Source organism: Peromyscus leucopus, chromosome 2, assembly GCF_004664715.2.
Source record: "Peromyscus leucopus breed LL Stock chromosome 2, UCI_PerLeu_2.1, whole genome shotgun sequence".
NCBI lineage: Eukaryota > Metazoa > Chordata > Mammalia > Rodentia > Cricetidae > Peromyscus > Peromyscus leucopus.
This window is the reverse complement of record NC_051064.1, coordinates 122,489,166-122,514,318: the sequence shown is the minus strand read 5'-3', so window position 1 is coordinate 122,514,318 and position 25,153 is coordinate 122,489,166. Positions and strand designations below refer to the sequence as shown.

The window sequence follows — 25,153 nt, the reverse complement described above, 5'->3', positions numbered from 1 at the left end:
AGACTCCACTCCAGACTAAGGGCAGAGCGATGCCAGTTCCAAGTGTCCATGAGAGAATGAGGTTGGGGTGTTTGTTCTTTCTAAGAGCAGGCCTGTGGTAGTCTCAAGCCTGCAGCACACGAAGGCCTCCACTTCTCTGACATACATCTGCCTGTGCAGCACTTTAGCACTTAATTTGGGAACTTGGTGCTGCTTAAAATCAGACTTTTGAGGGAAGGGAGTTGACAAGGTCTTGCTCTACAGCCCTGACCAGTCTAGAATATACTGTTTAGACCAGGCTAGCCTTGAGTTTCAGCATTCTTCGTGTGCCTGCCTCCCAAGGGCTGAAATTACAGAAGTGTACCACCACACCCAGATTGATAACAGACTTTCCCAGATTGTCTTATCCTCTTAGCGGATACTTCAAAACATGAAACAGATTTTTAAAAGTCTGTTATGCTTAAATTATCTAAGTATAAGTAAAACAAGAATATTTGTAAAAGTGGTGTGGGATTCAGGTATTATATTTCATGATGTACTGAACATACCTGTTCTCAGTTGTTTTAGTCTGAATCAAGTAATAGCAATTTATCCTCCATCTCAACTTGACCATCCTGCTCCCACACTCTTAAAAGTCCTGCAGTTGGCCATGAATTCAAGTGTTCAGATGGGGGTGGCGTTGGTTACAAATCCTAATGAGTAATCATGCCCCTCAGGGATTACATAAAACATTCTATATTCCTGTTCATCAAGTCTCTAGGCAGAGTCAGTAACAGATGTTTCCTACCCTTGTAAGTGGTGGTGGGGATCTCATTGAGGATCCAAATTTTCCTCTACCCTCTTTGTATCTCTCATTTTGGGGGGATGGAGAGTGTCCTTTCAGCATCCCAAACACTACAATTATAAGCATTCTGCATCATGTGAAGTCATAGTATACATCTTATCATTGAGTTTTATAATTGTTGGGACCTCTTTGAGAGTAGGGAAGAAAAGGCTATAACTTAGCCTTTGAGGGTAGTGATTTGGGTAGGGAGTGGATGGATCAAATGGTGAGGATCCTGAATCTTGAGAAATCTAATTTTCCCCTGACCTACTCTTTATGTCCAGTTCAGCTTTCAGATAGCTGTAATTTAGTAATTAAGTCATTTTCCTTTCATTTACAGCTTCATCTTTTCATGCTATAATACTTCATCTTTTCATGGACAGTGACATTCCTAACATGACAATCAAATCATGTAATCAAGCAAGAACATTGAGGGCTGATGGACTGTTAAAAGGTCTGGAGAGATGACTCAGTGTTTAAGAGCACTGGTGGCCGCTCTTCCTGAGGACCAGGATTCAGTTCCCAGCATCCACACAGTAGCTCACAACCGTCTGTAACTTCAGTCTCAGGAGATACAATACCCTCTTCTGGTCTCTGTGGGCAGCAAGCACTGATGTAGTCCAAAGACATACATGCAGGCAAAGTACTCATACAAGTAAAATGAATAAAAACAAACAGGTCATGGGCCTGGCATGGTGGCTTCTTTTATTAACCCCAGCACTTGGGAGGCAGAGGCAGGTGGATCTCTAGAGTTCAAGGCCAGCTAGAGTCACACAGTGAGACCCTGTCTCAACAACAAACCATAAAACAGGCTGTGTGCTATGATCTCTTTCTGTAGATCTGTGCTTTGCAGACAAATGTCTGTGAGAGCCCCAGAAGGGAATGCAGGTGAAAATTAATTCTGATTTAGTCGTCTGAAGTGGATCTTGAGTTTCCTTTGCATTCTTAGGTAATGCCATTACTAGTCTAAGGATAGCATTTGAGTAACAAGACCTAGTTAAGAGAGTAGCCCTTAATGCTCATTCCTAATGATAGTTTATGAAGGGAGTTTTCAAAAAAAACTTTATGTCAGGATTCTACCCTTGGAGTTCTGTTGTGGTCAGTCTGCAGCAGAGCCTAGGCAACTTGATTTTCAAAAGCTTCCCCTAGGCAATTCCAAAATGAAGCCAACCATGAGAATTATTGCTTTAAGAAGGATGAGAATCTTGACATTCTGTAGTGTTTCAATGAGCTGAGTAGAAGAGATTTCTGTTACCTAAAACTCTGGATTCTGTAGTAAAGCTTGAAGAACTCGCTGGTTTTCTATCGGGGACTATAGGGGTCCAGCCCATCTACTGTCTCCTCTAGGTTCTATCTTAATTCCTTCATCTAGTTCTGTCCCTTCTAGGTTCTCATCTATTTAGTTCTTTCCCCTATCAGCTCCTCTCCCATCTCCTTCTCTTTCATCTGGGTCTTCCTCATCTTGTTCTTCCCCATCTGGCTCTTCCTCATCTTCCATCTCATTCCTCTAGTCCTCTCTTCTAGCCCTTCAGTCTAGTTCTTCCCCATCTCACTTTGTTCCTCTCAAGTTTTTACCCATCTAGTTCTTCCATTCTCTTTTCTCTTCTCTGTCCTGTGCCCTGGAAGTACCGGTATATACAGGGAGGGTCTGAGCTAAATTGTGTAAAGCTATTTATTACTTAACGTCCACCTCTCCTAGGCGGTGTCTCCTTGTGGAATTTACCTTAAGTCAGGAGACTTGCATGTGGGCTGCTATCATTGTTAGTCCTTGGAAGTTGGGCACCCACCTGGGCGGTGTCTCCTTGTGGAATTTAAGTCAAGAGACTTGCACGTGGGCTGTTATCATTGTTTTACCCTCGGAAGTTGGGTGCCCACCTGGGTGGTGTTTCCTGTAGTCCTTGAAAGTGGCTAAGGGAGATATCTGATTCCAGAGAAAGCCTTTCCCGAGGCTGTTCTCCAAATACCTGGAATGTGTATGTCCAGAGAGTGATCAGTCCACACTGTTAGCCCTTCTTAGGGAAAAGTCAGTTGGGAAAACTATGAAGGCACACATGATTTTCATAACAGAAGACAGCTGATATATAACAAGCCAAGTAACACCAAAAACTCCTTGGGATTTGGCTTCCTCTGGAGGAATTCCCTGATTCCTCCAGGTAGTGACTTTGCCATAACCAGCTGAGTTCTTATGATATATTCCTGCAGCCTGCAACAGTTTTCTTTGGCTTTCATCAGAGTAATTTAAGGACTCTTGAAACTTGGCACTTTAACATGGCGGTGATTTAAATACAGTTCTCAGACTGTAGTCAGGTGCATGAGAATATTCAGAGAGTCTGTTCTGCAGCTCACTGATCCAGTTCCTGAAAAGTTGAGGAAGAATTTGGGTGATAGTCCTCCTTCTTGGCTCAACTGGAAGATAGGTCAGTACTGTTCACTCTCACAGGGCTGCCAATGTGAAAGCCAGGGTGGGTCTTCAGTAAGCTGGTAGTAGAGAGACCCCCTTTCCTGCAAACATCCCTTGGGCTCTTATGTGTGTCTAGAAAGCTGAGGTGGGAGTACAGAAAACTAGGCTGCTGTCAGGAACACCTTACTTTCGTAAACCCCATGTGTCTTAGTTAGCTGTGTCTTCTATTGCTGTGAAGAGATAACACGGCACCTCTTTCAAGGAAAACATTTTGTTGTTGTTGTTGTTTTAGACAGGGTTTCTCTGTGTAGTTTTGGTGCCTGTCCTGGATCTCGCTCTGTAGACCAGGCTAGGCTTGAACTCAAAGAGATCTGTCTGGCTCTGCCTCCCGAGTGCTGGGATTAAAGGCATGTACCACCACCGCCTGGCTACAAGGAAAACTTCATTGGAAGGGAATCGCTCACAGTTTCAGAGGTTCAGTCTATTATCATCATGCCTGGGAGCATGGCAGCTGAGAATCCTACATCTTGCAGGCACCAGGAAGTAGACTGTGACACACTAGGTAGTATCCTGAGCATAGGAGACCTCAAAGCCCACCCCGACCATGACACACTTCCTCCAACAAGGCCATGCCCACTCCAACAAAGCCACGCCTCCTAATAGTACCACTCCTTATGAGATTATGGGGGCCAATTACATTCAAACTGCTACACCATGTTATGATCCATTTTTCACAGACTGCCTCTTTTAAAAATTTTAAAATATATTTTATTATTTATATATATATATATATATATATATGAGTGTTTCTATTTTGCCTGTGTGTATGTATATGCACTCCATGTGTGTCTGGCACCTGTGCTTGTCAGAAGAAGGCTTCAGGGCCCCTGGAACTAGAGTTACAAATGCTTGTGAGCTGTCGTGTGGTGCTGGGAACCAACCCTGGGTCTTTTTCAAAAGCAGCAAGTGCTCTTAACCACTCAACCATCTTCCCAGCTCCACATAGTTCTTCCTCTTTGGAGAGTTCAAGGCTTGGGTATCATGAGCTCTCACAGAAGAAGGTTGGATAGGTTAGCTTCAGGGAATTTGATACCCTCTTCTATCCTCTACAGGCGCTCATACACACGTGACATAACACATACATACACAGATACACATGAGTACATACAAAAATATCTTTAAGAAAATTCTTTAACAATTTCATGAATATGTGCAATGCATCTTGATCATACCCATCCCAGATCTCTCCCTCTAGACGTCCCTAAATATTAGCCTTCTACGTCTACTTTTGTGTCCTTTTTTTTTTTTTTTTTTTTTTTTGTTTTGTTTTCGAGACAGGATTTCTCTGTGTAGCTTTGCACCTTTCATGGAACTCACTTTGTAGACCATGCTGGCCTCGAACTCAGATCTGCCTGCTTCTGCCTCCCGAGTGCTGGGATTAAAGGCGTGCGCTGCCGCCGCCACAGCCCCCCCTTTTTGTGTCCTTTCTAAAAAGAAATAGCTCACTGTTCCCAGTTAGTTCTACCTGCATGGGCATGGATATGGTGTCATCTATGGGAGCGTGGGTAACCTAGTAGTGGCCACACTCCCAAGAAATGACTTTTCTTCCTGCAGCAGCCCTCAGTTATCAATAGCTCCTCAGTTGGGGGTAGAGCTTCATGAGTCCCTCTCATCCATGGTGAAATGTTGACTGGCTTGATCTTAAAGGTCTTGTAGAGGTAACTATAGGGGCTGTGAGTTCATGAGTTTAACAGCCATGTCATATCTTGAAGACTTCACAGTATTCCTCCTAATACTTCAACTCTTACGTTCTTCTTACCCTTTTACCACAATTTCCGTGAGCCTCTGAGGGATTGATATCAATGCCTCATTGAGGGCTAAGTGCTCAGCATTTAGCTATTCACAACACTTTGACCAGTTATGAATTACCCACTCACTGTAGAAAGAAGCTTCTATGACCAAGACTGAAAACAGCATTAATCTATGGGTATAAACATAGATATTTAGAAGGCAGTTTTACATTTACATTTAGAAAAAAACCAACAGTAATAGGGTCCCCAGGGGTCTTTTTTTTTTTTTCTCCTCTCCAGATCTAGAGTGCTAGCCATGCATTCCTTTCTATGGAGCAGGCCTCAGATTAAATCAGAAAGCTGTGGGTTACCACCACAGAGTTGTGCTACTATTGTACCAGAAGGCATAGCCTACCTTTCAGGTCAGTATTGTGCGATGCACCATCCACCACTCAGTAAGTCAGTTGATAACTTTTCTCTCTTGCATAGCACCTCCAGCACTATCAAAGCTAGTCATCATTGAGGTCAGTCTTAGTTTAATTTCTTTGTCCTATAACCAAAATGTGTTGTGTCTTCAGCAATAGGACCTCACTGTCTAGCTGTGGTGGGCAACAAAGAGCAATGGCAGTAGCCTATGTTGTCTCGTGTGTGTGTGTGTGTGTGTGTGTGTGTGTGTGTGTGTGTGTGTGTGTGTGTGTGTTCCTCTGGGGCGTCCCTGACCATTGACTCATAGGGAGGTATTTTATACTTGACACTGAAATTTTCCTTTAGTAACCCATGCTTTTTGACAGAAGCATGGTCCACTCAGGCAGGGTACCTCCATTCATACTCCTTTTTGAAAAAAATAACATTTTTTCGTTAGCTTACATAGCAATGGGTTTCCATAAGGCTTTGGGGTATGTGTGTCACTGTGTACCAGAATGGCTTTGAACTCATAGATAGGCCTGCCTCTTGAGTTCTGGGACTAAAGGTATCTGTCACCACACCTTCAGTTTTGGATAGCTCATCACTCCTTCATCCGTCTTCATCCCCTTCTTTATCTCTTCTTTAACCCTGGTATTCCTGCACTTGGTTTTCATAGTATCTGTGTTCTGCTATTTCCCTTATTGCTTTTCTATTCAAATTGGAAGAAGTGTGTGTGTGTGTGTGTGTGTGTGTGTGTGTGGTATTGTTGTTTGTTTTGAGTTCTATAACCCAGTCTGGCCTTGCACTAATCATCCTGCCTCTACCTCACAAGTATGGGATGTGCACTACTGTGTTTGGTTTTCCTTGTTTGTTCTGAGATAGTATCTTGCTATGTAGCTCTGGTTGACCTAGAACTTGAAGCAGTCCTGCCTTTGCCTCTTGAGTGCTGGGATTACAGTCATGTGCTGACATACTGGTCAAGGAGGGCTTTTTGATTTTGGAATGTGTGTGTGTGTGTGTTAGATTAATCCTGTGCTTTGGTTACGTAATCCTGGAAAAATCTTGTAGAAATGGCATTAAATGACAAATGACAGCACATTTGCAAGAGAGCGAACTCCTGTGGTCATGTACTGTGTATATCCAGGGAGAACTTTGAGAATTACATCCCTTACCCTCTCTCTCTCTCTCTCTCTCTCTCTCTCTCTCTCTCTCTCGCATTTCTGAACAGTGTTGTCATCTTGTATGATGTGCCACATTAGTAAGAAGGCAAGGGATAGATTGCTGTGATTAAAGACTTAAAAAAATGACTTCAAGTGTCTGGCCCTAATCCATCTCCCTCTTTGCTCCTACTGTCCTGCTGTCCCGGGTCATACTTTTGACACTGCAGGTATTTGGTGCTTCCTTCCTATTCACTCTGTGAGAATACAAGTATCACTTGAACATAATTCCTGTCACCTTTCCTGTGGACATTTCCCAGCTCTTCTTTCTCTCTAGCCCCAGTTTGCCAGCTGGTTCTTTATTCCCTTCCTTGTGTCCCTCTTTCTAGTTAAGAGACTATATAATGTTTTTGATGTGACTGTGTTTGACAAATTACAAGTCCCTCAAAAATAGGGATAGGATGGTACTTTGCACTTTGACACAGTCACAGGTAACATAGGTTGGGTTGGGTTGCAGGGACGCAGTAAATAAAGGGGAGCAGAAACAAGGTTAGAAAGAATATGCTCTACTCTCTTCTGGTAACATTGTAATAACTGGACCTCTCGGCCTCTGTCACTCCCAGGTTAGTCATAGTGGAGGCTTTGAGGAGAATGCTACCTAATTTGGAAGACAAAAAGATTAAAAAGTGATATTTGAATTTGTAGAGCTGAGTGTAGCTTGTTCATCTGTGTAGAAACATTGGGTATCTTTTTTGAATTTCTGCCTTGAAGGTATTCCTCTATGCTGCCAGTTCTTTTTTTGTTTGTTTTGAGATGGGGTCTCACTGTGTATCACTCGCTGGCCCAGAACTCACTCTGTAGACCAGGCTGTCCTCAGACTCACAGAAGTCTGCCTTCCTCTGCCTCCCTAGTGCTGGGGTTAAAGTTGTGTGCTACAGTGTCTGGCCCTGTTAGATATCTTAGATATTTTAATCCTAATCGTTTCTCCTAACTCTCTATATATTAGTTATAGGGGAGAAACTGGGAAGCCTAATGATCTTTTTCTAGAATGCCTTCTTTGACGTGCACATTAAGTTTTCTGTTACTTTTGGAAAAGAAAGTTCCCTGTGCTTGTTAATTTTTATCAAATCTCAAGTAATAGTTCCTCCTTCTATAATGTGACAAGGTGGATACCCAGGTGATTACTCTGGGTTTAGAAAGTCACACTCTAGGCCCTTATGGAACAGTCATTTAATGCCTAGCTCAGCACGGACTTGACTTCATTTAGCACTTCATTACTGCTCTAAAATTCCAAGTTATCTTTTATTTCTAGAATTATATCTACCCTTGGGCATGTGGTTAATAGTAGTAGTTTCAAAATAAAGCAAAAGGGGAGGGGCTTAAATTGCACATAAATTGAGTAGTACTACTACTACAAAAAGCTTCCCCCCTCCCTTCTTTTCTTTTGGTCTTTTGAGATGAGAGTTTTTCTGTGTAGCCCTGGATGTCCTGGGACTTGTTCTGTAGACCAGGCTGGCCTCTAATAAAGAGATCCACCTGTCTCTCCCCTCCCCCCAAACTGGGATTAAAGATGTGCGCCGCTACTACTCAGCAAAACAAAACAAAACAAAACAAAAAAACACCTTTCTTAAACCCCAGCCAGTATAGTTTATTTTCCTCATTCCATTTTTGTTGGTTAAGGAAAAAGTAGCTGGCCTGTTTCAAGAAGCAGCTGCTAACTTCCTCCTCACCCTTAGGGTCCTCACAGAGGAAAGAGCTGGGAGGAGGGCAGGCGGGCAGGCACTCTGGAGGCAGGGGCAAGGAGAGTGCTGTGAGTTGGAGACCAGCCAGTAATGAGATCCTGTCTCCGACAAACACAGAACACTGGCAGGATAGGGGAAAGCCTTGGAGGCAGCGATTTCATTTTACTCCACATGTTGCAGGTTAGTAAACTTGGTTACAAAAAAAGGAAGGAAGCTGGGCAGTGGTGGTGCCTAGAACTTGGGAGGCAGAGGCAGGTGGATCTCTGTGATTTGTTTTTTTTTTTTTTTTTTTTTTTTTTTCTTTCTTTCTTCTTCTTCTTCTTTTTTTTTTTTTGGTTTGGTTTTTCGAGACAGGGTTTCTTCTCTGTATAGCTTTGCACCTTTCCTGGAACTCACTTGGTAGCCCAGGCTGGCCTCGAACTCACAGAGTCCCCGTCCCCCCCCCAAGCTGAGGACCGAACCCAGGGCCTTGGGCTTGCTAGGCAAGCGCTCTACCACTGAGCTAAATCCCCAACCCGGGATCTCTGTGATTTGGAGGCCAGCCTGGTTCAAAGCAAGTTCCAGGATAGCCAGGGTGTTATATAGAGAAAAACAAAACAATGACTGACAACAACAACCAAAACAAACAAACAAAAAGACAAAGGAAGAGGAGATACTTGAAATGAATGAACCTCTACTGAGTACTGCTGTCTTTCCTTCGTTGGGGCACTGTGAGAGTTGGGAACTCTGCAAGGGCTAAGTGAAGAATTTTGTCTGGAGCTTGTATTTTGTTAATTTATCTGTCCTTCCTCTCCTGCATATTTCCTGAGAGGGGGTTCTAGACCAGTCTGTGGCTTCTGCCTGTGCTCTGCCACGTGGCTGGCCATCCACCACTCATGTGCCTTTATTGCTCATTTCAGAAAGATTTCCGGGTGCAGGAACTCCCACTGGCTCGTATTAAGAAGATTATGAAACTGGATGAAGATGTGAAGGTGAATTCACGTTATTTTTAAGGTTCATATTAGAGCTAAAACTTTTGAGTATTGTTCATTCCTTTAGGGCTCAAAGTTAAACAGAAATGAAAATATTATGATATGTTGCCTATGGTTTTATTTGGTCTAAAATGAACTGACCTTAAATTGAACAGTTTTAATTATTATATGATGTTTCTTTGAAAATCAGGCATATTATGGGAGTTTTTCCCAAACACTTAGTGGTTGCTTCTGAGATCAGGTGCTGTTCCTAATTCCTTTCTCTTCATAGGGTAAACATTTGTATCATTCAACAGAACATTGCTATTCTCTCAGCGTCCTGCTGCAATCTTTTGTCTTCTTCTGAGCTATGAAAAAGGTCTACTGGAGCTGAAGAGATGGCTCAGTGGTTAAGAGCACTGGCTGTTCTTCCAGAGGATCTGGCTTTGATTCCCAACACCCACATGGTAGCTCACAACCTTCTGTAATGAGATCTGGTGCCCTCTTCTGGCCTACAGGCATACATGCAGACATGTGTCACCTCATTATGTAGCCCAATTTTTCCCTTCTCGAGTACTGGGATATTCTAGGCATATGCCACCATGCATGTCCATTTTATAGCTGTGGAAGTATGCACAAAGATGAAATGACCATCTGTATTGGTAGAGCCAAGATCCCAGTTCTCGGCTTATATATTGTTAACTCTATAGTGCATCTGTCTCTATATTCTTTACAGCTTTGGTTGAACTTGGAAGTCAGACATATTAAGACAGCTTAGTATTTTCAGGCACTGTGCTGGGTACACAGGCTACTCCTACTTACTTCTCCTAGTAACACTGGAGGTTGTGAGAAATGTGAGATTTTACCCAGATCCATTGGCACCCAAGCTTTCCTCACATAGTTTCTTGGAATTAGAATCTAAACTCTGCCACCTACTAGCTCTGTAGCTATGGCCATGTCACTTACTTTTCTTAACTGTACTTTCTTTGAAAGGCTGTTAGGAAGGTTAAAAAAAAAAAAAAAAAGCACCTATATTCCTATAATCCCAGCATTGGGAGGTAGAGGCAAGACAACCCAGCATCTAAGGAGTCTGGCCTGTGTTACAAGAGACGCTGACCAAGGCAAAAAGTGAACACCATGGATGGGCCTGACAGTGGCAGGCACTAGATAAGTAAGCATCCTTCTCCTCTTCCCTTCTTCCAGTTACCTGTCTTACCCCTACTCGGATTTATTTCACTCTGGACTTTCCAGAGGCCATCACCTTTTTTTTTTTTTTTTTTTCCCAGCTCTTGTCCCAAGGTAGGTATTGACACAAGACTGACTGGCTTGAATGTTTTTTTCTGGTGATTGACAGTGAGGGCCGACAATCTCTTCCAGATGATCAGTGCAGAAGCCCCTGTGCTCTTCGCCAAGGCAGCCCAAATTTTTATCACGGAGCTGACTCTTCGAGCCTGGATCCACACGGAGGACAACAAGCGCCGTACTCTTCAGGTAATGCTGACTCACATCAGGAAAACTGGGGTGTAAACCCTGCCTTCCCCTACCCTGTCCTCTCCAGTGCTATGGACTGATGGCCTCTGCCAAGCTGATATGTATTAGGGTCTTCCTCTGTTGGAGCACAGGTATACTTGGTAGGCACATGATGATATTTCCTTCTAAGAATGTTAGTTTCCAGTTCTCGCATGGTTTTCACAGCTCGGCGATGGAGCTTTCTCTTTAGTTGGTGTACCTACGTAGAGGCAAGGGCTCAAGTGGTCCACTGTGTCTCCAGATGGGCTTCTGGTTGGACCAGAGCCGTCAGAAAAAGACAATCCCAGAAAGAATTCAAGGTCTCACTAACTGCTAGATTTTTTTTATTCCTTGTCTGTTTTCCTTGAAATTGTTTCCTTTTGTGCTCTTTTTGTTTTGTTACTATTTTTTGTTTGTTTGATTCAAGGCCTCACTGAGTAACTCTGGCCAGCCTAGAACTCATTATTTATTATGTAGACCAGACTGACCTTGAACTCAGAGATCTACCTGTCATTGTGCTCTCTTTATTTTAACTTAGCAAGTCAATATTTATATTATATGTAGAACCTTTGGTGATATTAATTCCCAAAACCCTTTCTATCAGCTAGGCACTAGCCCTAAACAGCAGTTCTCAATCCGTGAGTCATGGCCCCTTTAGAGGGTTGCATATCAGATATTTATATTATGATTCATAACTGTAGCAAAATTATAATGATGAAGTAGCAACAAGATAATTTTATATTTGGGGGTCACCACAACATGAGGAACTGTATTAAAGGTTTGAAACATTAGGAAGGTTAGAGAAAAGGTGTTCCAGATACAAAAGAAAAGATGTGATAGATACAAAACACTGAAAGTTTTTTTTTTTTTTTTTTGTTTTTCGAGACATTGTTTCTTTGTGTAGTTTTGGTGCCTGTCCTGGATCTCACTGTGTAGACCAGGCTGGCCTCAAACTCACAGAGATCTGCCTGCGTCTGCCTCCCAAGTGACCTCCTTCTCCAACTCTAGGCCTGAAATCCTTGATTCTCCCAAGGCCAGGACTATAGGCTTCTGCCAACATGCCTAGCCACTGTTCAAAAAATGTTAAATTTTAAAAAATTGTCTCTCACTCTTTCTCACATGTGTGAATGTGTATGTATGCGTACACATATCTCTATAGAATAATATGCATATGGAAATTGTAAAACTTTATATACTGATTAAAGTAATTCTGTAAGTCTAGGAAGATCTTGTAAAAGCTACTAAGTCAGTTGAAATTAAAAAGTAAATGGGGGAAAGCACTTGAACAGCCCTCTTATAAAAGATGATGGCTGGAGGCAAGATGGCTTAGCCAGGAGAAGTGCTACACACACACACACACACACACACACACACACACACACACACACACCACTTTGACAGCCTGGGTTCAGTCCATGGTAGAAGAGAACAAGCTGTTCATTGATCTCTGCACACACCACAGCATGCTCAATCTTGCAGTGTCCCCTCTACAAGTAATAAAAAGAGTTTTAAAGGTGATGGCCAGTAAGCCGGTGTGCAGCATCACTAGTCATCTGTGAATAGCAGCTTAAAGTCAAAGAGAAACAATTCTTAAGTATTGGTGTAGAAATTGAGTATCTAAAAGTCACTGCTGGTCAGAATATAGAGTGGTGTAATCACTCTGGAAAACCTATTTGGCAGTTTGGAGTAGAATTAAACACATGGCCACACTAACATGGCATTCCATGCCTAGGTTTGCATGCAGGAGAAATGTAGACATTCTTACATAACAACCTTATTTGTAATAGCTCCAAACTGGGAATAACTCAGGATCCCGTCAGACATACATAATTGAATTCTCATATATCACGAAATAGGTCACTACTGCTCCATATAACACAATAAACTCAAAATTGTATTAAACTAAAGAACCTAGAGGAAAATGTCTAGTGTATGATATTAAAGCAGTACCACATCCAGTGATAACCATTAGTGTTACCTCAGCTGCAGGGGTTGCTAGAAGTTGAGCTCTATCTGGTTTCAAATTCCTGGGTATAGACATTCATCAGAATCCAAACTGCTTAGATTTTTGTATTTCACTGAAATGAATAGTATCTCAGTAAAATATTAAGAAAGGCACAGTAAACCAGGAGTGGTAGTCCACACCTTTAATCTCAGTACTTGGGAGACAGAAGCAGATGGAACTCTGTGAGTTCAAGGCCATCTTGGTCTACAGAGTGGGTTGCAGGTCAGCCAGGGCTACACAGAGTAACCCTGTCTTGAAAAACAAAATGAAACAAAACATCAAACAAACAGTTGGGTTTTGGGGTTTTGTTTGTTTGTTTGTTTTTTAAGGAAAGGTACAGTATGGTGGTATATACTTTTAATCTTAATACTACACAGAGTAACCCTGTCTTAGTTTGGGCTTTTATTGCTGTGAAGAGATACCATGACCATGGCATAAGAAAAACATTTAATTGAGGGGCTTGCTTACAGTTTCAGAGGTTCAGTTCATTATCATCATGTCAGGGAGCATGGTGGCATGCAGGCAGATGTGGTGCTGTAGCTGAGAGTTCTATATCTTGACTCAAGAGGCAATAGAAGTCGACTGACGGTCATATTCAGGAAGCTTAAGAAAAAGAGATTCCAAAGCCTGCCCCCACAGTGACACACTCCTCCAACAAGGCCACACCTCCGAATAGTGCCACTCCCTTTGAGGGCCATTTTCTTTCAAAACACCACAAACCCTATCTTGGAAAAGAAAGAAAAGAGAGAGAGAGAGAGAGAGAATGAAACACAAATAATTTTTATTTTTTTAAAAGAAAGGAAAAAAAAAAGGCACAGTAAGATGAGGTGATACATACTAGTGATGTCAGCATTTGGGAGGTAGAGACAGGAGGTTCCAGAGTACAAGGTCATCCTTGGCTATATATATATAGCAAGTTCAAGACTGACCTCGACTATGAGAGAGGCAGAAAAGATCAATTTAAAATATATCTGTATTAACAGAAGATTCCGGAATTGTGTGTGTGTGTGTGTGTGTGTGTGTGTGTGAGAGAGAGAGAGAGAGAGAGAGAGAGAGAGAGAGAGAGAGAGAGAGAGAGAGAGAGAGAGTGTTTAGAGGTCTTTACTTTTTTTCCCCTTCATTCCATCCATACATGAGCTATTTACTTAGCTTGAACAGGTGGCATCATCAAAGTTGTGACACTCTTGTACTTAGATGAGTTCTGGCAGACTTTAAGAAATGCCCTACTTCATTTAGGAGGCTTTATTATCAAGCTGATGGTTGGCAAGAAGGGTAGATTAGAGGTTTGCGTTTCAGTGGCTTGGGACCAGGACAGATACTAGGGGAAAAAACCAGAAATTTTCTACCCTCCTATTTGTTCTAATGGGTATCCTTTCCTTAAGATGTGGAATATAGAAGTTGCTGAGGATTTTTGTGAGTTTGTTTGCTTTTTCTTGTTAATTTATTGTGAAGAATTTCAAACATGAAGTTTGTAGTGAGTACCAGTATATTGTCTTTCCCAAACTCTGACTTTAAATTTTACTCTAATCTATAACCATACCACCCTGAATGCGCCCAATCTCATCCGATCTTGGGAGCTAGGCAGGGTCCAGCCTGGTTAGTAATTGGATGGAGACTATCCAGGAATGCTAGATGCTGTAGGCTGAAAACAACACAACACAAAGTGTACTCTAGCTAATTTACCGGACCTCTCACATCGTCCAGCCATCAACAATAGGCCAACAGTGGTCTATTGTTTTGTTTTGGGGTTTTCAAACAGGGTTTCTCTGTGTAGCCCTGGCTGTTCTGGAATTTGCTCTGTAGACCAGGCTGGCCTCAAACTCAGAGATTTTGCCTGCCTCTGCCCGCCAAGTGCTGGGATTAAAGGTGTGTGCATCACCACCATCAAAGTGATCAATTTTAAAATACATTTCAAAGTTTACTTTCTCCTACATGCTTGAGTATATCACACTCTTGAGTTAGTGTGTTTTCTTTTTCCCTTAAAACTTGCAATAAAGTACACACATTAAGAAAAAAAGTGTGTGTGTGTGTGTGTGTGTGTGTGTGTGTGTGTGTGTGTGTTTTAGTTCATAGGAAGGAGGAATGTCAGACTTGAAGAGAAAGTCCACCTGAACATGCTGTGACATTCTTGTCAGCTACCTAGTAAATTCAGGCTTGAGCATTCAGGCTCAAATTCAGAATTAAAGTCTGCATTAAACTAAGCAATGCAATTTTGAGTTCCAAACTAAAACCTATAGCTAACATACAAAGATCAAGTGACTAGATTATAACTGCCTGTAAAAGAAAGAAAAAAAGAATGCATAGGCCTTGAAAAAGGTAATAGGAATAAATGATGGGCTAACCTTGCCAGCCATGGAGTGCCAGTTGAAACTCTTGGCTTTGTCTCCTGAATTAGTCAGAGGATGATACTTTGACAATTTTATGGAGGGTCTTGAAACCAGAACAAGCAGAAACAGTAGTGAGTAGGGCTCAGATATCTTGTCCTAGAGCACGGGATGTGTGTATTTCTTTTGTTGATTTCTGTCCAACAAGTCTGATACAAGTTTGACTGTTCTTATTTTAGCTCTAAACACACCTAGGGATATTTAGTGCAGCCTAAAAGTCACCTCCTTGGGCTGTCGTATAGCTCAGTGGTAGAATACCTACCCAGCATGTGCAAAGCCCTAGGTTTAATCCTAGAGGCTGGGTGTGGGGGTGTGTGGGGATGTTTGGGGGGAGTCATGTCTTCTTCTTACGTGAAAGATAATAAAGCCAAAAGAACTATATTCTTTTTATACCAGTTTTTTACTCTGTTTTTCTTTGTTACAGCGGAATGATATTGCTATGGCAATTACAAAATTTGATCAGTTCGACTTTCTCATCGACATTGTTCCAAGAGATGAACTGAAACCTCCAAAGCGTCAGGTGAGCAGGGAGGGCATGCCTAACTTCTGCCTGCAGGACCTGGGCACACTGCTGTCCAGGGCTCCTCCCACCCTCCCAAGGCATTTGCTGTTCCTGTTTCTCCTCTCTAGTCCAGATCATCCTCAACATCTCCTTCTACTCATTTATGGGTACTTTTAACTCAGTGCCTCTGGGGTGGTGTTGCAATGAAAGTTAAAGATATTAGTCACAAACAGTGGAATGAAACATTTCAAGACTCCTTGATCTAAAATAAAAACTTTCTCAGCCAGGCAGATTTCAGATTCTAAGAGTGGATTGGAGTGAGAGGCCTTTGTTTTTTCAGTCTGTTGTGTCTCTATATAGTGCCCTGGCTCTAACCTCCATGCACTGATTCAGAGCCTGTGATGCCATGATCCCAGGAATCAATAATATTTAAAGCTCCCCAGATGCTTTAATGTCCAACCAAGTGTTAGAACCACCATTTACATTTTTCTTTTCAAGCACAAGAGCCGAATGTCTGCCCTCTCTTCTGCCTGCTCACCTCCAGAGGTCACACCAACTATTTTGTTCCACTTGAGTGCATCTAACTCCTCATCATGATTGTAATAGAGCCCGTCCTATAGAGCTCCTTGGTTCAGGCACACAGTTTGCATGACTCACTAGGTTTAGTGGAACATTTCGGAAATAGTGGCAGAGCCTCACAGGAGTAAAGCCATACCATGTTCTGCTTGCTTTATTTTTGTTCGTAAGCTTTGAAGTGTTTTTAACAAATTATTTAGTACACGGTTTAGAGTCATTTAATGACAGCCATAATCCCCATGCTGACCTGTACTAATTACCAGTCAGAAAATGTATCAGAGGAGTGGGCATCCTAATTGGCATTAATTCTGACCCTTCATGAGGGTTTGGGTTGGCAAGCCCTGGGTCACCCTTATGGGAGCAGGGTGTGCCTCACCGAAGCTCCTTTTTTTCTGGGCAGTCTTTGCTACTGTAAACATCCTTGACTGGAAGCTGTAAGGTGTTGAGAAGAGCTTTCAGTCGGATGTTTACAGCGGCAGGCTGCCACAGTCGTCCCCGCTGCGTGCATCGGCTTTGAGACATTACAGGTTTGTGCCCTGGACTGGACTCCTCTTCTTGGGGTGCTTCCTTCCTCTCTGAGAAGTCACAGAATTCAAACTGCCTCTTTTCCTTTGGAGCTAATAATACCACAAGCCTGCTTTCTTTGTTGGATTTTTGCTCCCATGTGTCCACCACAAGCCCCCTTTAAAAATGAGGTGGTAAGATCTGTGATACAGTCAGGCATTGCTCTTATTGCGCTAACTCCTTGTTCACTGTGGGCTGCTTGCCAATAGACTGACTAAAGAGAAGGGTGTTATTCTAGAGCAGTGCTTCTCAACCTTCCTAATGCCAGGACCCTTTGATACAGTTTCTCATGGTGTGGGGACCCCCAACCATAAATTATTTTTGTTGCTATTTCATAACTGTAACTTTGTGAATGCTATGAATCATAATGTAAATATCTGTGTTTTCCAGTGGTCTTAAGTGACCCTTGTGAAAGGGTTGACATTTTCCCTCCAAGGGGTCACAACCCAAAGGTTGAGAACCACTGTCCTATATCTTCCTACAGAGTTGTTTGTCCTTCAGGGTCTCAGAGTGTTTACCCTTCAGAGTGTTAAACTTGAAGTACTCTTATCCCACTCCCTTTTTTTGTTGATTGGTTTGGTTTGGGTTTTTGATACAGGGTCTCACTGTGTATTTCTGGTTAGACTGAAACTCACTGTGTAGACCAGGCTGTCCTGGAATGCAGAGAGATCTGCCTGCCTCTGGCTCCTGAGTGCTAGGATTTAAGGCACACACCCCTACACTTGGTCTCTCTCCCTTTAAAGAGTATCTAGCAGGAACACTCTGTATGCTGCCTGGTTTTAGTTCTTTGTAGGTGTTTGAGCTATTGATTGGCATCCTATTCAGGACAGCTGCTGCCTGGCCTTTAAAAGGTTGAGACTGCTGAAAGCTAGCCTGAAATTCTAAGATAGCAGTTTTTTAATTCTCTGTAGACATGAAGTTTTCCCAAGCTCCAAATTGGCTGGCACCTCCTAAAGTCCTTTAAAAGTGCCTACTCTCCAAAACACACCCTCTGAAGGAGGCAGCAGTTCACTCTGCTACTAAAGCAAATGTGTTTTTTCCCCAATCTGGAGCTGGCTGCTCATCAGTGTAGTGATGACCCTGTGAAGAGATTCTGTTTATGCACTGGCATTGTTTTTCAGTCTCAGCATTGGAGAGACCACTACTAATATTAAGCAAGTACCCCCTTCTGTATTTTTTTTTCCCCCTTTTCTGGAGCTGAGGACCGAACCCAGGGCCTTGTGCTTGGTAGGCAAGTGCTCTACCACTGAGCTAAATCCCGACTTTCCCCCCTTCTGTATTGACCCAGTCATGCAGGGATTATTCTATGGCTCAGGATGCTGTTCCACACCTGGAAAAGGGAAATACTGAATTGTGAGTCTAAGGTCCTGACTTCTCAGAGATGAATTGGAATCTCTTTTTTTCTGTGGAAGTGAATAGACTATTTTTAAGTAAAAGTTAAGGGCTGACTTCTCCCCCACTAAGCTATGAGTTGAAAGTTCCTGCTCATTGAAATGTCATTATCTTTTCACCCATTTCTTTATATCAAGCATAATCATTCCCTTGCTGGCTTGACCTCCATTTGCAGAATGAGTCTTCATAAAGCCGAAGAACCTTACTTGCGCCTCCTTCCATCCTAGGGATATGAAAACAGCCATGCCTAGTCCTGACAGCATTGTCCTAGAAACTGTCTAGTTTGTTATTACCTGAGAGGATGCAGTAGGAAGCATAGGAGAAGCTACCTGCCTGCTTGCTAGCTTTTGGTAAAGTGGTAATTTGGGTTCTGGCAGAGGTATATAAATAATTTGCTGTTTGTCTTACAAAAACACATTTGGTGCTTGATAACTGTAATCATGGACACCTAGAGCCAGCCACAGATCAAAGGTAGGAAGTACCAGTGTCTCCCAGCTACCTGACTGCTATCAGCTGGTCTGCGTTCTCTGGTCTTAATACTCTCATGGCCAAGAGCTTGGTCTGTCAAGTCTGGTCTTCCTATTTATAAAATATGAAAGGAGACCTCAATGGGGAAAAAATACACATTGAACTTATTTCCACAGCTTTAGAAAGAGCAGTTGGCCTCCCTTTTGTGGTTTAAAGGGGTATTGGTATGTTTGTTATCCCTGCCAAGACATGGTTGCTGGCTGACATTTGCTTAAGTGGAAAGGAAGCTGGGGTTGAAATGGACCTGGCTTTGTCAGGGTTAAGGTGGTCTCGAATTTGAGACCTAGGTGAAAGTAAAGGGGGCTCTCCTGCCTCCTCTGCATCTGCGTAATTATGTTGAGGATCGAAGCCGTGTGGACTTAAAGCACGGACCACATTAACCCAGGTCAGTTTGTGTTTAAAGACTTCTTAGATGACAAGAACATTCAGAGAGGCCTTTCCTGCTCCGGGATGGCATTAGGGAACCTTGTTAGATAAGATTCAAGTTTCTCAGAGGCCAGCTGTCCATAATCAGTTACAGTGTCCACAGGCAAATACAGAAGCACTCAGCCCAGGACTTTTCCACACCATGGTCACCGGATCTTAGGGAAACAAAGGAGAATGGAGGTGCTGTCCTCTAAAGGTATTGGTGTAGCTGTTGGGTTCAGAAGAATTTGCGTGCAGTCAGGATGCATTCAGAAAAGTCTCATCATTCAGGCACCACTTACCAGGGCCTGTATGGGAGTACCAGGAACAGTAGCAAGCAAGAGAGAGGCAGTATTTGCCCTCCTGGGACTTAGATTTGAGCAGAACTGGCAGTCAGTTTGCCATGTAGGTACAAAATCTTGCAGTGAGGACAGTGCCATGGAAGCGCACTTTGGGGAGTGTGAGCAGAAGGTCTCAGTACCTTGTGGAAGTATCTCTTCTGAAACTTGATAAACTTAGCTCTGAATGAGGACATGAATAAAATTAGCTAATATTTTTTACTCAGCCTATGTGGTTGAATGTTTTTTATTGTCCTAGACAGGGACACCATGTGTCACAGGTCACTCGGAATAAGATGCTGATCTCTGTGGGTGGTCAGGGGCCCACCAACCCCTGGTCTGTAACCATGTTGTAGTGTGTGTAAACATCCTACACTCTCAGCTGTGAGCTCAAGGTGGCTGGGAGAGGGTTGTTTACTCCTTCTGCCATGGAAAACGTCAGCTGAAGAACAATCTCTTCACCTACCAGATCGGACAGAATGCTACTTCCTCCCTAGTCAGCCAAGGCAGCACCCCAGAGGAGAGCTATCATCAGGCCCCCTGGGTTGCACTTCTGTGGCTAAGTACAAGTAGACTCAGATGCGATGCTGTAAACATAGAGCTTTCAGTGTTCTGTGAAAGGCTGGCTCTGGAATTGGGGCCCAGGAAAAGCCTTCCCCCTTTCCATGACATGTCCCTCCTGGAATGGGGATACTGTCTTTTATGGGACTTGGGGACAGTAAATTTTGGTATCATCTTCCTGTTGCTGGCAGATAGCACTGTTCTCCTATCACAGGCCTTGACAGAATCTACTGACAAGTTCTTTTGGTACGTGGTTGTTGGTTACGGTAATTATTTGACTGTTTGCAACTTATCACACAATGGATGATTACTCGATGCTTCAGAAAATTGGCTGTATGTTCTGTGAAGCCTATAGAAGCTGTTATTTTTAGTTTGATTTAGCACAACTGGTCTCTTCAGATTCCCCTTTTCCTTTGACTGCAAATGTGGAGAGCTCAGCATTCAGCAGGCAACTGCACATAGCCTGTTTGGGGGAAGAGTGGAAATTCACTGTGGCGGTTGCTGAGTTGGTTTTTTTTCCCCTTACCTGAGTCTCCTTCCACCCCACAGGAGGAGGTGCGCCAGTCTGTGACTCCTGCGGAGCCCGTCCAGTACTACTTCACGCTGGCTCAGCAGCCCACTGCTGTCCAGGTCCAGGGACAGCAGCAAGGCCAGCAGACTACTAGTTCCACGACTACCATCCAGCCTGGGCAGATCATCATTGCACAGCCTCAGCAGGGTCAGGTCTGTGAGCTGCAGAGGGTACCAGCCTAGCACAGCAGTGCCTCTTAGGTTTGGGTGGGGAAAGTATGCTGTGCAGAGAGAGGCCATTACATCCTTACAGAGTGCTGCATTTGATGTCTGGAAACCTGAGCTTTCCCCTGATTGAGTCACAGAAGCCAAGTGTCACCCTAATCTCTCTGGACCCTGTTTTCCTCATAGGTCAGATGAGGAAAATGCAGTGGACAAGATGTTCTTCAGGATCCCTATGAGCTCAGACATTCTAGAAGGAAAAAAATTCTCTAATGTACCCCTGACCATTAGTGGGATGTCTGTAAAAGGTCTTCTCAGTGGACTCCACACCTGCTCTCTGTCTATACCAGGACTGGGATTTGTGCCCGTAAAGGGGAGAGCAGTGTTATTGCCACCTTGCAAAGCTCTTCTTTCTGGCAGTTCTCTGTCCTACTGTATTTGTATCAGGTGATCTGCTCTTTTGACAATAGTAATCAGAGGATTTTTTTCTCTCCCCCATAGTACTGTTGAGAGCAGTACCATCCGTTGGGAGTCATGAGAGGCTGCAGAGGACTCAGTTCTGTGAGCTCTGAATCCAAATTCTGTCAGTCATTTCTTTATTTATTCATCAAACAGTGAGCATCCTCTGTGAGTAAAGTCCTATGCTAGGTATTGGGGACATAAGCATGAATAAAACAATCCTGATTTCCAAGGAATTCACAATAGTCTTAGTTGGGGATACAAATATTTTTAAAGGTTGTACCACCACATGGGATGAGTAAGACTAAGACAGCTTTAGAATTATAGACAGAGCGTTATCAACAGAGTCCCTAATAAAGATGTGAGGAGCTGGTGGAAGAGAAGGGGATTAGAGGCCCCTGAATGGAGTAACGTGGCTCTTAGAGGGCTCACTAGAAGTGTTAATACACTGGGAAAGCATGGTATTTATTGCTGCTCGAAGGCTTACAAATGAAAAACAGCTAGACGTGGTGGCACATGCTGTAATCCCAGCACTCCAGAGTTGGGGATGGGAGAATCAGGAGTTTGAGACCAGCCTCAGCTGCATGAGATTCTGTCTCAGAACAAGCAAGCAGAACAAGCAGACAGACAGAAAAATGAGAAGCAGCAGCAGAAGTGGTAGGAGAATATAATTAGCATGGGAGATACCTAGACAGGTACAGGAAACACATCCCGGAGAACCTTATGTATTCTGGTAAAGAGCTAAGTTTACCTAGAAGAAAAACATTGGGAGTGGGATGAACTTAAATATTAATTTTGACTTCAGGGTTTATTTCTTGCTCATTTATTTATTCATAAAATAGAAATATATCGAATGCTCTCTCTATGTCAGATACTGCTAGTCAGACAAGGTTCAAAGCTGATTACATAGCCCAGTCCTCACCTCAGGCATTCACTGCACCCTGAAGCCTCAGGGAGCTGCTGCTTTGGCTCATGCTTGTGCCTCTGCAGTGAGAGGGCTGACCCTGATGGTGGGTTGTCTCAGGAAGCCCGGGATGGCCGTGCTCACAGCAGGGCACACCGTGGGGGACTTGGCAGCTGCCGTGCTGGTAAAGCCCTCATTCTCCTGAAATGAATTAGAAATACCTTGGAAATCCTCTCAAAAACTGGGCTGATGGAGTACAGTGAGGAGTTGGCAGCATACGTTTTTGGTTTTTTTGGTTGGTTGGTTGGTTGGTTGGGGTGGGGGCGGTAGTCAACAAAAATTTTATCCATCTTCCTTGCCAACCAAGACCTGCTGGGGCTTGGAGCTGAGAAAGCTTGTGAGGTTGGTGAGGTTGGTCTCCTCAAGCTGTTTTGCTCTTGCTGCTTCAGGGGGCTGGGGACTGGGTTCCACCTCCCTGGACCCATAGTGAATGAGTAATGAAGGCTGTTTCAGTTCGAATACAAGTGTCTTTCCTAAGATAAAATATACATTGTAGCAAAGTTGGAAGGAACTGTGGTGAAATGAATTCTGTGCTTTCTGTTTTTAGTTGGGAACTTACTTCTCTTGGTGTGGGGTAGGCAGGTGGAACACCATGACCATGATAGACAAATAGAAAAGATGTTTGGTGTTGTCCTAGCCCACCAAGGATACTTGTACTGAGAACTCTGTCTCTCCTTTCCTCTTGAAGTTTTCAGTAATTTTTCCTTACCTAGTAATCTCTTAAATCTCTCTGTAGTTCCTAGGCCTCCCTCACCATAGTTTTAGTTACTGTGTTATAATGTCCGGGGCACTTGTGCAGTCAAGAGTTGGCATCAGAACAGCAACATCATTTGAAGCCCATGACTCTTTGAGACTCCCAGTATCATCTGATTGACAAGGTTCTTACTTAGTTCAAAGGGGGAGATGATGTCTGAAGTGGGAGGAGAACACAAGTCTAGTGGCTCCCCCTATCTGCCACCACTCTCATGACCAGACAAGTCAGACACTGGGTTCATTCCTCCCAGCTCACATTAAGGGCTAAGGTCTTGAGATTCAGAGTCTGCTTCATAGTGACAAGCTGCTAAGTGCAAGTCATGGACATAAGGCAGAAGTTTCTTAACCCTGAGATCCATTTCTAGACTGTTGAAGCTCTTGCTTTTCTGAATTCTATTAAATGAGGGTAGGCTTTGATGAGTTGTTGCCATGCTCTCCTGGGGGAAGGTGGACAAGATCCTCTGTGCTGCTGAAATGAGTGAAAGCCTACATGCACTAGGCCCCAGCCTCAGCGGGTTCTTTTAGGGTCTTCCATGCTTAGGACGTAGTATAGGACCCTAAGTATAATACATTTGTGTAGGCTCCACTTTATGTTACACTGTGCCCTCGAAATTCACCTGCTCCAAATTTGACATGGGTCTGTTCGAGTGAGCTGTTATGATTGCTTCCCCCCCCCCCCCTATATTGTATGCACCTTGCCATCACAGAAAGACTATGGAGTTGCAGCATTTGAAGCTCAGGCATTTAAGCTTAGACTCAGGCAGATAGATATTCTGCATTGTGAGCCTAAAACTTGGTTTGGCTTTCTCGTTCCTAATTAAGACTTAACTCTAGCTGTGTTGTAGACCCATTGGGCTGCATGTTAAGAGGGTGACAGATCTAGGCAGTAATGGAGTGTGTGCTCCCAGTTTACTTCTACAGGCGCTTAGCCAGAACCCAAGCAACTCTCTCTTGATCTTCCCTCTAGACCACACCCGTGACAATGCAGGTTGGAGAAGGTCAGCAGGTGCAGATTGTGCAGGCCCAGCCTCAGGGACAAACACAACAGGCCCAGAGTGGTACTGGACAGACCATGCAGGTGATGCAGCAGATTATCACCAACACTGGAGAGATCCAGCAGATCCCGGTAAGCCTGCACCGTCGTCCCCGACTCTTCTCAGCTCATGGTGTCGTATTCCCACCACACACCCAGCTTTGTCCATTGTTTCCCTTCCCCTCTGCTTCAGTCCAGTTCCTGTCTCACCTGTGGTGTGGCTCTTCTCTCTTCCCTCCTACACCTACGCAGAGACATCATGGTAGCTGTATCTCATGCCTCTCTTTTTTATTATTATTATTCGTTTGCCCATGGGTGGGTGTGTTTCTTTGTGTTCATGTGAGAATCAGGACACGTTTGTGGGTGGGATTTTCCAAGGCACGTTCATCCGCACACGTGTGTACCCACTACACACGTGCCCACTGTTGTCAGCTGGGAGCTGCAGCACAGGCCTGGCAGGGATTTGGGCACCACCACTTCTCCTACCACATGGGTCCTGGGGATTGAACTTGGGTTATCAGGCTTGTCGGCAAGTGCCGTCTCACCAGCCCCAGCCCCCCCCCCCAGACCTATCTTTTGATTAGCTGAGAACATGAGGGAGGTATGTAGGGAAGGCCATAAATACACTTGTTGCATATTCATGAGTCAGTTCCCGGGGAGCCTGCCACAAAGTGTATTTTTGGCATTCATTTAACTTACCCATTCCTTTACTGTAGACTGTTGCTTCTTGCGTGCCTGGAGGGATTTCATTTCTTAGTTTTTTTTTTTTTTAAACCTGTCTTTTTTTAATTTATGCATATGGGTGTTCTCTTTGCATGTATGTCTGCACTGTGTCCAAGCAGTGTGTACCTGGTGCCTGTGGAAGCCAGAACGGGGCATAGAATCCCTTGGAATTAGAGTTAGATGCTTATGAGCTGTCATGTGGGTGCTGGGAATTGAACCCATGTCCTTTGGAAGAGCGACTTTGTTTAAAAAAACAAAACCAAAAACTAAAAAAACTCCACAAAAAAGAACAAAAAAAACACCTGTCTTAGCACTTGCAAAGACTCTACATTTTGCAACCAAAATGGGAAAGAGTGGAGCCGTCCTTCATGATAGGCACCCGCTTGGACCTGCTTTGCTATTTCCTCTCTGAAACAAAGCCCAAAGAGTACCCTTTGTTCAGTGCGGGAACTTTATTAAGTTATGAAGTAACAGACCA

The 25,153-nt window shown here is 43.6% G+C and overlaps 1 protein-coding gene across 5 annotated transcripts in view; it reads left to right on the top strand.

The window, feature by feature from the left end:
* Positions 1 to 25,153, top strand: part of Nfyc (nuclear transcription factor Y subunit gamma) — a 73,295-nt gene that overhangs the window by 41,649 nt on the left and 6,493 nt on the right. For all 5 annotated transcript variants that reach the window (XM_028886430.2, XM_037202905.1, XM_028886432.2 and 2 more), the window contains 5 exons: positions 9,197 to 9,268; positions 10,625 to 10,738; positions 15,570 to 15,665; positions 20,561 to 20,734; positions 23,887 to 24,045. In XM_028886430.2, the coding sequence (XP_028742263.1) occupies positions 9,197 to 9,268; positions 10,625 to 10,738; positions 15,570 to 15,665; positions 20,561 to 20,734; positions 23,887 to 24,045 (615 nt within the window). The remainder of the gene's footprint in view (positions 1 to 9,196; positions 9,269 to 10,624; positions 10,739 to 15,569; positions 15,666 to 20,560; positions 20,735 to 23,886; positions 24,046 to 25,153) is intronic.